At 45.7% G+C, this 12060-nt stretch overlaps 1 protein-coding gene across 1 annotated transcript in view; it reads left to right on the plus strand.

Annotated features, from left to right (window-relative positions):
- Window positions 1–552: 552 nt before the first annotated feature.
- The window catches only part of LOC142764796 (uncharacterized), a 51364-nt gene continuing 39856 nt past the window's right edge, over window positions 553–12060 (plus strand). The window contains exons 1-4 of the mRNA XM_075865327.1: window positions 553–688; window positions 1469–1546; window positions 1629–1671; window positions 10417–10502. Of these exons, the coding sequence (XP_075721442.1) occupies window positions 1496–1546; window positions 1629–1671; window positions 10417–10502 (180 nt within the window). The 5' untranslated portion in view covers window positions 553–688; window positions 1469–1495. The remainder of the gene's footprint in view (window positions 689–1468; window positions 1547–1628; window positions 1672–10416; window positions 10503–12060) is intronic.

A 12060-nucleotide genomic window follows, 5' to 3' on the forward strand; every position in this document is an offset into this window, starting at 1 on the left:
TTTTATAGTTTGGAGAGTTCCAAAGAAGACGACAACAAAAAAAATTACTACCCATGCTTGCGCAGGTGTATTGAAAATTGTTTGGACACCTTTTTCAATTTCTGATTTCACTATGTCACAATGGGCAGCAAAATATATTCCTGTCTTTTTTATAGGACGCCAGGGCTGAAACGGTTAATGAAGCAGTAACTATTGTCATGCATAGTTGTATTGGTAGCCCAAAGAAAGTTTGCAACTGGTTCTAGAAATTACGCTCTTCCAGCTTTCACTGTGATGCGCTCTCCACGCAGGTCTCGCGTTTTTTTGTTTTCTTTTTTAAAAGCTATTTCAGTTTTCCTGCCTTGAATCTCTCTATACCCCATTGAAAACAAGATCAGTTTTCTCTGTTTGTGTAGCGTTTTTTTTTTCGGGTCCACGCAAGGCTGCTTTAACAAAAAGCCAAATAAACTTTGGAATGACTGTTCTACAGAGAGATGTCACCACGTACATCTTCACTGCAGGCACAATGGTTTTTTTTTAAGTCGCTGATCCCTCATAGTGGGTTGTGCCACGCAACCATTATCGAACGCACCGACCAGCCGGCCAAGTTGCCCTGCCGTAACGGAGCTGCGGCAAGCGGGCCGTTCCAGAGGTCCACGCAAGCAGGTCACTTTTCCTGTCGATTTCTTATACAGCTGGAAAAAGCACGGTAAGGGCTGCGTTCGTTCCGGTATGAAGCATCATCACCTACTTTGTCACAACGCTATTTCGTCACAGTAACACGTGGAAGGCATCAGTGTTCACCTCTTATCAAAAGCGGGCCTATTTGCCATAACCTATACAGCTGCGTACACAGCGATTGGTTCATGGAATATGCTGGTGCTGTCGCGTGCATGGCTCTCTTGATTACCACTCATAATTGCTAAGCGACATAAACTGCAAGCACTAGTTACGTTCAGGAGGGGGGTGTAGCTATGATATCATTTTGGCAAGCAAGCGTGGTTTTCCTTTTATTATGTTCGTGCATATGAAAGTTACGCACAGTCAAAGAGAAAAGTTTCGAGGGCATGTTAAGCAATGCCCACCTGCCTCCTTTGTTGCACCTGCTAAATTGCTTGCCATGAATCGTTCCAGCTTTTTTTTTTCGCTGTTATGCACGACATTATGCGAGAGTTTCGTTAATTGAGGCGTTAGTAATTTAATTGAGGCGTTAGTAATTTCAGTGGCTGAGCCACTGGAGTAAGACGCGCTTGCACTCACTTGCGCTATCTCCGTTCGCATATAATGGATGCAGACTACAGTCAGTAACCAGGTTTTAGCGGACTGTGCGCATTCACACAAACTACTAGTATCGGTTAAGGGTCGTTAGAGTTCATCAAAATTGCATATCCCCAACGCATTCGCCATCACGGGAGTGCAACCCAGCTATTGCCATTGTGTACCTTAAGCTTGGCTGTGGACAGCTACAAATTCAAGCCTTATCTTGCAGAAAGACGGCTTCACCTGATCCCTCAAGATGTGCATCAACAGTCGCGCCGAAATCTTCGCCCTGTCAGTCATGTGCGCGGTAAGCACACGGCTTTATTCACTGAAGCAATTCTTTCACCCTGCGTGATGTTAAAACCTAATGGCTCGTTGGTTTTTTGCAGGTGTTTGACGTCGCCTACATACTCATACACGCCATGAACTTCGGTAAGTTGACCAATCATCGTCGTGTCGTAGAGCTTGTTGTCAATTTACATAGATACGTCCATACCTGTACGCTAGGCTCTCTGCGCATGCGCCACTGCTAATACCGAGAACACCGTCACCGCTGAAGTCGTTATAGGATAGATAGATATTGTCGATAAACTCTTCCATTGCGTATCGATTTTACATGTAGCGTAATCCATTTAGAAAACATTGAACGACGAAATGGTTTTCACTATCACAGATAAGAGTAAAACACTACTATATAAGGTTTGCTGGCTTAGAACTGGCAGCTATTGCTCCTTTCATTACGAAAGGGCTTTATGCCGAAGTCCATCATGTCTCCGCTGGCAAAAATTTCATCACAGAAGTGACGTTAAAAAAATGTATACCACAATATTGCAAAGAAAAAAAACCAGAAGGCGAGAATTGGACGCACGGAATCGAACCAGCCACCTTCCGATTTCCAACATGTTGCGCAAACCACTCCGCCATAGAACCTACAGGGATCTATTAATATACGCCCCACGCCATTTGTCAGTTCTTAGTACTTCGAATCTTGAGTGTGTTTCCGTTATCAGGAGTGAGGTGACGCGACAGGCTCGCGTTAGCGTTGGCCATGCCGTAAAATTTGTCGCCTCCACGGAGCGTGGTCTCTCCTGCGCGCACGCTTATCAGATACGTTTCGGGAAAAGAGGAAGGTCACTTCGCATGCTGCCACGGCCGCTTTTATGAAAGGAGCGCGCTGCTGACACATGACGCAGGAATAACTGTGAGAGTTGTTCGCGCTTGCCCTGTGCATACTTGTGCGCTAGTTTCGTCCCTCTTTTTTTATGTTTGAACAGGGTGCTTTAAATGTCGATCTGTGATAGTTGTTTGGCCGCACTCATACTGTGTAATCCAATTTCATACATTCTTACTGCTTGAGGTGTGCGGTGCAAGTTTTGACCTGCTTGCTGCTCCGAACGTGACTTCGCGATTTGTTTCTGTTGCTGAAACAATGCGCAATGAGCGCTTCACTACGTCTGTAAAGGCACGTTTCAAATTCATGTTATACCGATTCTTATATAGGGGGATCAGCCACGTTTTTTTTCTTGATAGTGATTTAAGCGACCTTTTCTTTCCCGCGAATATACTAACCACGTAATCAGAAACACTTACCGACTCGAATGTCCTTCACTTGACCGACTTATTCACACAGATGAGGATTAGGACGTAGAAATTCACAGCTGGAGAGAATTCCGAAAAATACGCCAGGCCTGCGCTGCACGCGCTGCACAGTCACAGCCAAAGCTAGAAGAGGGGCCTTTCAGAGCGTTTTTGACACACCATTTGGGTAACTTCTACAAGAATATTAGCACGATACCCTCGCACTACGGCATTAGTCATCATAATTTTTGTACAGTAGGGAGGTATTCACTATGCCATTCTTCGTACTTCTTCGTGGAAGCGGGGTACCCGCTGCACACTTGAAATTAATTTTGTGCAATTTTTTGAACCTGTGGATGACGACGATAAAGAATTATGCCTGAGGCTTTTGTAATTAGTAGGAGCAGTCGACGGCCCACTTGGTATGTAATTCACATTGTGTGATGCCTGGTTGTGCCTTTGCCGTCCTAAAACACTTAATCTCTTATATTACCACGATTCCTTTCTCGACATCAAGCCTGCCTAAGGCAACTTTGCAAGTGATTAGCAAGAACCGGCATGGCTCAGTCGTCAACTGGGCTGGCACGCAGAGGACTCGGGTCGAATCCCATTGTGCCCTTTGTGTTTTTATTTACTTAGTTCTTTTTTCATATTCTGCGGGATAGTAATTACGAACACTGACGGCGGCGGCGGGGGACCACTACGGCGAACGCGGCTCTGTTATCTCATAAGAACTTTCGCTGTAAAACGATGCGCAGTGCTGCCAATGACTTGATGAATTTACGCGTTCATTATTAGGAACAGAAAACAGCGCTGAAAGGGGACGACAGTAGAGACACAGACTGCGGCGCTAATTGCATAGAAGCTACTGTTTTTGTTTATTTGAATAGTGCTATATATATATATATATATATATAGTCTAGTAGATCCTCCGTGAGCGGTCACAACGTGGTTTATTTCGACGTTTCGGCCTAGAGTCTGGCCTTCATCAGGAATCATATATATATATATATATATATATATATATATATATATATATATATATATATATATATATATTTATATATATATATATATATATATATATATAAATATATATATATATATATATATATATATATATATATATATATATATATATATTATATATATATATATATATATATATATATATATATATATATATATATATATATATATATATATATATATAGGAGTTGGGAAATCCACACATCTTTGCGTTGTTCCGATGCCATGTCTGTGAAGTCGATTGGTGTTATGACAGCTGAAGAAGGTGACGACGAGGTTGGGTCAGCCGGTAGCGGCGAGCGGGATAGCGCATCAGCGTCGAAGTGCTTGCGGCCGGATCGGTATACAACACAAATGTCGTATTCCTGTAGGCGAAGCGCCCAACGACCAAGGCGCCCCGACGGGTCTTTGAGCGATGATAGCCAGCATAGAGCGTGGTGGTCCGTGACGACTTCTAAAGGGCGGCCATAAAGGTATGGGCGGAACTTCGTCAAAGCCCAGACAATTGCGAGGCACTCTTTCTCCGTGACGGAATAATTACACTCGGCTTTCTTGAGGGTTCGACTCGCGTAAGCGACCACGTATTCTCGGTACCCTGGTTTTCGTTGAGCCAATACAGCACCAAGACCGACACCACTGGCGTCGGTGTGGACCTCCATAGGCGCATCAGGGTCAAAATGACGGAGTATTGGAGGTGATAGTAATAACCGCCAAAGCGCGGTGAAGGATTCGTCGCACTCTTTTGACCAAGCAGAAATGCCTTTGGAAGTTGTCAACAGGTTGGTAAGAGGCGCGATGATGGAAGAGAAGTTGCGCACAAATCGACGAAAGTATGAGCACAGGCCGATAAAACTTCGAAGCGTCTTGATGGAATTGGGCTTCGGATAGTCGGCCACGGCGCGGAGTTTCGCCGGATCCGGGAGAACACCCTCTTTGCAGACGACGTGACCCAGTATAGTGAGCTGACGTGCGGCAAAATGGCACTTCTTGATGTTAAGTTGAAGGCCAGCAGAGGTGAGACACGTGAGAATAGCACGAAGACGAACAAGGTGAGTTGAAAAGTCGCCGAAAAAAACGACGATGTCGTCTAGGTAGCAAAGGCACGTGTTCCACTTGTAGCCGCGAAGGATGGTGTCCATCATACGTTCGAAGGTAGCTGGGGCGTTGCAGAGTCCAAACGGCATGACGTTAAACTCATACAGCCCATCAGGTGTTACAAATGCAGTCTTCGATCGGTCAGGATCAGCCATTGGAATTTGCCAATATCCTGAGCGTAAATCTAAAGAGGAGAAATATTCTGCCCCTCGCAAGCAATCGAGAGCGTCGTCGATGCGTGGCAACGGGTACACATCCTTCCGACTTATCTTATTGAGCCGGCGGTAGTCGACACAGAATCGGATAGACCCATCCTTTTTGCGCACAAGTACAACAGGGGACGACCAAGGGCTCTGCGATGGCTGGATGACACCAGGCTTGAGCATATCGTCGACTTGTTCGTTGATAATACGGCGCTCTTCCGCTGAAACTCGATATGGTCGTTGGCGTAAGGGAGCATGAGTACCGGTGTCAATGTGGTGCGTGATGTTCGCTGTGCGACCCAAAGATGATTGAGCGCAATCGAAGGCAGAACGGAACTCTCGAAGAAGGAACAAGAGTTCCCTTCTTTGTGTCGGCGATAGCTCAGTGGCAACAGAGGGCTGGAATGAGTCTGGCGCGGGCAGTGTGGCCACAGGTGGCGTCATAGCATTGAGCTGGAGGTGAGGTGCGTGTTCGGCGAACTCTAGAGGGCGCAAGATGTCAACTTCTTGTATGTTACCCAAACATTCTCCGCGAAGTAAGGTAACTGGCGACGATAGCGAGTTCACGACGAGCATGGCGGCAGCACCGGATTCCATGGTGAGTACGGCAAAGGGCAGGTGTAGGCTACGGCGGCGGGTAAATACGTCAGACGGGGAAAACAGTTCCGGCAGGAGCGGCCGTACAGGTCAGGGCTACAAGGGTGGATGTTCTCGGTGCTATTTCCGTGTCTGAACAACGACAAGTTTGTAAGGTTCAGAAAGAGAATCCACCAAACAAGAGGTTGGCAGCGGTGTAAGGGCAACTTCTGCACGTGAGCAATCTATGATGGCCTGTTGACGCGAAAGAAAGTCCATCCAAGAATTACTTCGTGGGAGCAGGATGCCAGCACAAAAAATTCAATGGCATAAAGTTCACCTTGGATAATGACACGTGCAGTGCACACAGCTGTAGGTTCTATGCACTGCGAGTTGGCCGTGTGGAGCATCAGGCCCAAAAGAGGCGTCGTCACCTTTTTCAACTTGCGACATAAGGTCTCACAGATTATGGAAACGGCGGCCCCTGTGTCGATAAGCGCTTGTGCGGCGGTCCCGTCAACATTGACGTCAATAACGTTTTGCGGCGAGAAAGATGGAGGCCTTAAGCAGTTCGAATTGTATGCAGCTGTTGCCTCCGGAGCTGCAGCGATCAGTTCCCTCTTCCGTAGCAGGTCGGCGACGCATAGGTCACAGGGAGCGTCGTCGGGGCGATGGTGACCGATGGTTTGCGTAGGGTCGAGGACCGTCAGTGGTGTACCTTGATGGCGTCCTAGACGACGACGCCATTGGCCTGCCCACGGTGTCGACTGGAGGGGGATCTCGGGGACAGTGGCGGGCGACGTGTTCAGCGATACCACAGTCGAAACAGATGGGCCTATTATCCGGCGTCCTCCAAGCGTCTAAACGACGGTAAAATGAAGCAGAAGATCTCGCGTAGGGGTACGGCGCAGCAATTGTTGTTGGAGGCACGACATAGGGTGGCGTGGCAGGTTGAGCATATGGCATACGCTGTTGCGTAGGACGAGCAGCGACGGCGGCGTACGTGAGAGGTGTAGTGACTGGTGGTTGCTGATGCACCGGCGGAAGGGCTTCAGCGACTTGGGTCCGGATGACGTGTTGGAGGTCCGGTGCCAAAGCTTGCGTGGGCCCATGTGTCAGTGGCAGCAGTGATAGCTGGCGCGCTACCTCTTCGCGGACGAAGTCCTTGATTGTCGAAAGCACCGGCTGCTGATCGGTAGGATGGGCAGCTAGGTGCAAGCTTGCGAGCGTGTGTGGCGTCGTGAGGGCTTGACGAGCAATTGCGCGCTGCTTACGCAATTCATCGAAGCTTTGACAGAGGGAAACGAGGACAGCAATGGTGGGGGGATTTCTTGCGAGCAACATCTGAAAGGCGCCGTCGTCAATGCCTTTCAATATGTGCCTGATTTTTTCTTCCTCAGGCATGATAGAGTTGATGCGGTTGCATAGATGCAACACATCTTCAATGTAGCCCGTGTAGGTCTCGCCTGGTTGCTGCGCACGGTGACGTAAACGGTGCTCGGCTTGAAGCTTGCGTGCCGCAGGTCGGCCAAAGACGTCCGTAATAGCCGTCTTGAATGCAGACCACGTAGTAATGTCAGCTGCGTGGTTATTAACCCACAGTTGCGCGGTGTCCGCAAGGTAGAATGTGACGTAGCCCAGCTTACTTGGGTCGTCCCATTTGCTACTTGCGCCGACTTTGTCGTACCTCGCCAACCAATCTTCGACGTCCGACTCAGTGGAGCCCATGAAGATAGAAGGGTCTCGTTGAGGATAGACGGCACCGCAAGTGACATGGACGGTCGAAGGTCCCACCTGGAGAGGCGTCTCGGTGGCCATGTTCGTGTCACGTAGAGGGGGAAGCGTACGGGAGCGAAGTTCCAGGTTTGTACGGGAGTCCACACAGCTCCACCAGATGTCACGCAGTTTATTTACGTACAGACCTACTGGAAGGCCGAGGAACGCCAGAAGAGCGAGGAACGCAAACAGGCCGAAAATACAAAACAAACGCAAGCTCGGGTCGTGCGCGTGCCCCAACGCTGTGGCTTGCCGTTTAATGCTGCTTCGTCGTCGTTCGCATAGTTCCCTACAATATATATATATATATATATATATATATATATATATATATATATATATATATATATATATATATATATATATATATATATATATATATATATATATATATATATATATATATATATATATATATATATATATGTGTGTGTGTGTGTGTGTGTGTGTGTGTGTGTGTGTGTGTGTGTGTGTGTGTGTGTGTGTGTGTGTGTGTGTGTGTGTGTGTGTGTGTGTGTGTGTGTGTGTGTGTGTGTGTGTGTGTGTGTGTGTGTGTGTGTGTGTGTGTGTGTGTGTGTGTGTGTGTGTGTGTGTGTGTGTGTGTGTGTGTGTGTGTGTGTGTGTGTGTGTGTGTGTGTGTGTGTGTGTGTGTGTGTGTGTGTGTGTGTGTGTGTGTGTGTGTGTGTGTGTGTGTGTGTGTGTGTGTGTGTGTGACGCTATGAAGAATGGGCGACGTGGCCTGGCGCATACCCCATGTTTATTTCATTCTGATTTTCTTCCTTCTCTGCCTCTACTACTAACTCCTAACCATCGCTACCTTCTTACGTTACAGGATTCCCCCTCTCCCCGAAAGAAGTCGTGTCAGACGAACATAAATGAAACCTAACATGCATGGCTTAGAACTGAACACTGTCAAAAAGAGAAGATCATTCCAAGTCCGAGGAAGTTTCCGTTAACACACTATAGCTTCACAGGAGAGGACAGCAATCCGGGGTATCAAGTACAGCTCTGGAAGGCGAGGCTGGCTGTTGCGCTCTGGACGACATAAGCATGCTTTGAGCGTGAAATCAGATGGAAACACAGCCGGTATTCTTGCGATGAATGAACGTGGTGTGATGGCCTTGAAGCATTGGCTGGATTATTTGCGCAGGTGTCGTGCTATTTGTCTTGATTGGAACCCATGCGGCGCCACCCGTTTGCGTGCTTGTTGAACGAGGCTGGTGCGGTGATTTGTGCGTCCCTGCGGAATACAGGGTATGGTTTGGCGCCTTTCTCGACGTTGTATGTCGTGTTGCCTGAGTCTTGATCTCGACTGGAGAAAACTTACTCGACGCCCCTTGGGAAAATATTCTGGATTCGATGCTTTCTTTGTTTCGAGCGAGAAATCTTGAATATGTCGTCGGTTTGGTTGACACGTTTGTAAACGGCTTTCCATAAACCACGTGTGTTCTTCCGAAGATGATTCCATTCGTCGTCGTCCTTGTTCGTATAGCCCTTGGAATCTCTGTTGTTCTTGGACTTGCTGGCATTGATGATGTTGCTGCGAAAACAGCTGAGGTGGCAGCCCTTTTTGACCATGACACTGACTTTCTGGGCAACTGAATGTGGTGTCGAGTGGGCAGGTAGTAGTCTCTAGGCTGTTGTGCTGCATTTCGGGTAATGAAGGTAATGCTTCAGAGTTGATAGATACATCAACAGGTTCTTCTTCTTCGGTGTTCGCAGCGAGTGGTTCTTGCGCCTGAATCTGGATAGTAAATTCAGGGCTTGGCTGAACGTACCTTCTTACGTTACATATATATATATATATATATATATATATATATATATATGAGATCTAACAGACAGTAATGCCAAGGAATGTACAGGGAAAGTTATTAGAACCAATGGAATGTAAATAAAAAGATAGAAAAGTGGATGAAAAAATAACCAGCTGTGAGCTGGTTATATATATATATATATATATATATATATATATATATATATATATATATATATATATATATATATATATACAGTTCACCGAAGATGGAAGATGAGTCGATCGACGGCCGACGCTATTTTCAGCGCTCTCGGTCTACAGCGTGCATGCCTCGTAGCTTCACTTTCCGTTTAGCGGGCACGGATTCGCCCAAAGGAAATGCTTCGTCTTGAACCTGCCGACTACTGCCTTCGTCAAAGTCATGAACCTATAAAAATATTGTGGCGGTACATTGACAATGAATGAAATACGCAAGAATACGCAAGACAGTTGAACTTTTCACTCGCAGTGTTTCAGTCACATGCAGGTCGAGCTCTACTAATGTGCAACTATCAGTTCACAGAAAAATAGGTGGTGATCTAAGTCAGGGAACTGTCAGTATTGCTCTATATATCGCGAATAGGTAAGAACGCTCTAGTACGTAATTGTTTTTATAGTATGATCTTTAGGTGTCGTGCACTGTTGCATTTATTGATCATTGAGGTCTCTCAAATATTGCTGCCTAAATAGAAAACATTAAACACGAAGCGTTTTTTCTCGTGAACTGAAAAAAAATGGAATTTCATCAAGTGAACAAAAACTTAATGATGCTAAAAAGGCTGAAATTAAGCATTTCATTTTGCGAGCGACATCGTAATGCGAAAGGCCTCTTCCCTTTTGTTGCAGTGAAGATTGCTTTCAGGAAACTGGCAACCAACTTCAGAGATGTTAACATAGACGTCCGATATTTTGGACAGCAGAGTTCGTAATAGCTCAACAGTAGGATATTACGCAGACGTCTACGTTCGTTGCACCACATGTTGGAAAGCTGCCCACCAAGATCTAAGGAGGCCTCACAAATAGCAACTGCCACGTGCTGTGTAAAATATTTGCATAAATTGTTTCAATATTAGTGGCTGGCCCATTAGTAATGCACACATTTGTTTCACTTTTGATACGCAGTGTACTACAAGAAGCATGGCACGTACATCGCCGTCTACTCCATGGCCCTGATCACCGCCATACTCGTCTTCATCAGCGCCATCTCGGTACGTCTAGGGTCATTTCTACATGCGCACGCCATTAAAATGCATAGCCTAGGCCAAAGGAGGAAGGAATTGCAAATTCAAGCGCTCGGCTTTTGTTTGTTAGCCACAATATAATGAAAACAAAGAGACAATGATGACCAATATTGCATAAAGGTTGTTATTAAATGTAAGTATAATGTGAAAATAAGAAAGAAATGTGGACAAAAAGCTCACTTACCACTGGGAGAGACCGAACCTGCGACCATCGAATAATGCGTTCGATGTCCACCAGCTCAGCTGGAGCAATAACTATCACCTTATCTATTTTATAAGAGAAACCTCGCATTGTTAGCCAGCCCCTCAATCATTTCTCACTTCTTATTAATATTTCCTAGGTCACTGGTTCTCAGCCAAGCAAGTTTCGGAGAGCTCTTGTGGACTGATGGAGTGGATGAGGGACATTATGCTCTAAGATGAATGGTTAGGGGAGAGTTCGTGAGTGAACGCAACAGTCAGCATGACACAGCTATCTTCTATGCCTTCCTGGAAAAAAAAAAGATTTTTGTTTGAGAGCTACTTCCATTCAAGCTCAACAACATGTCACTAATATGTGCGGTATGCAGCTACTCAAGCTGTTTCTGTTTTCGCCCCAAAGATGCAAGATTTAAAAAAGCATTATCCTATGCATGTGTCATAAATGACTGTATCAAAAGCTATGCAGCCATATTATGGAGAAGCAGAAACGTGAGCTCCACCGCTGGGCAAGAATGTTATGTAGTGAATCAAATCAAATTAAGAATGGGCCGATGTGACGAGACATAGAATGCTTTAAAACACACACACACACACACACACACACACACACTTTTTCGTTTTTTCGATGATTGGCTTAGCGGACTCCCAAACGAGCTTCGTGGAACCCTTGTGATTTCGGAGAATCACTGCCTTAGGTATATTATTGTATGTAAACGCTGTCATGGCATCTAGTACCGGCCACACACATTTGGTGGCAAGGTAAATTACAGCGGTTTGGTTTGTTACGGTATACTTAGATTCGCAGTAATAAAAAAAGATGGTTTCGAAACAGTGTCGTTAAATATGGTAGAGAGCTTCAGTGGCTTGTATTTTTCTAGTGCACAAAAAAGAGAATAAAACAACGGAGGCAATGCGATGTAGTATTCGTTCATTCCCGAAGTAAATGTTTTCTGAACGGAAGTATCAAAAATAAGCCCACAGAAAGCCAAGATCACAGGCATCAGTCGAAAGTTTATGTACAACAAGAGGTGACAAGGCTGCTTTGCTTACATATCCAGCAGCATCTTTGATGATACGATACGAATGTAAGGTCTCTAAAAAGTTTACAAAGCTTTAGGTGCTAAAACAAGGATATGAATATGTAGCATGCCATGACAAAATAGCAGACATTTACTTCAAATTTTCAGAGCCCATTACCGATGACTCGAATTTATGCTCACCGGTGTGTATGAATTGCACCCCTATTTAAATAGAATCGCAATGGCCTGAAGACGAACATCTGGCGTGGCTTCGATATGTTCATACATTAAGCAGTATAGTACCA

Source organism: Rhipicephalus microplus, chromosome 6 (genome assembly GCF_043290135.1).
Source record: "Rhipicephalus microplus isolate Deutch F79 chromosome 6, USDA_Rmic, whole genome shotgun sequence".
NCBI lineage: Eukaryota > Metazoa > Arthropoda > Arachnida > Ixodida > Ixodidae > Rhipicephalus > Rhipicephalus microplus.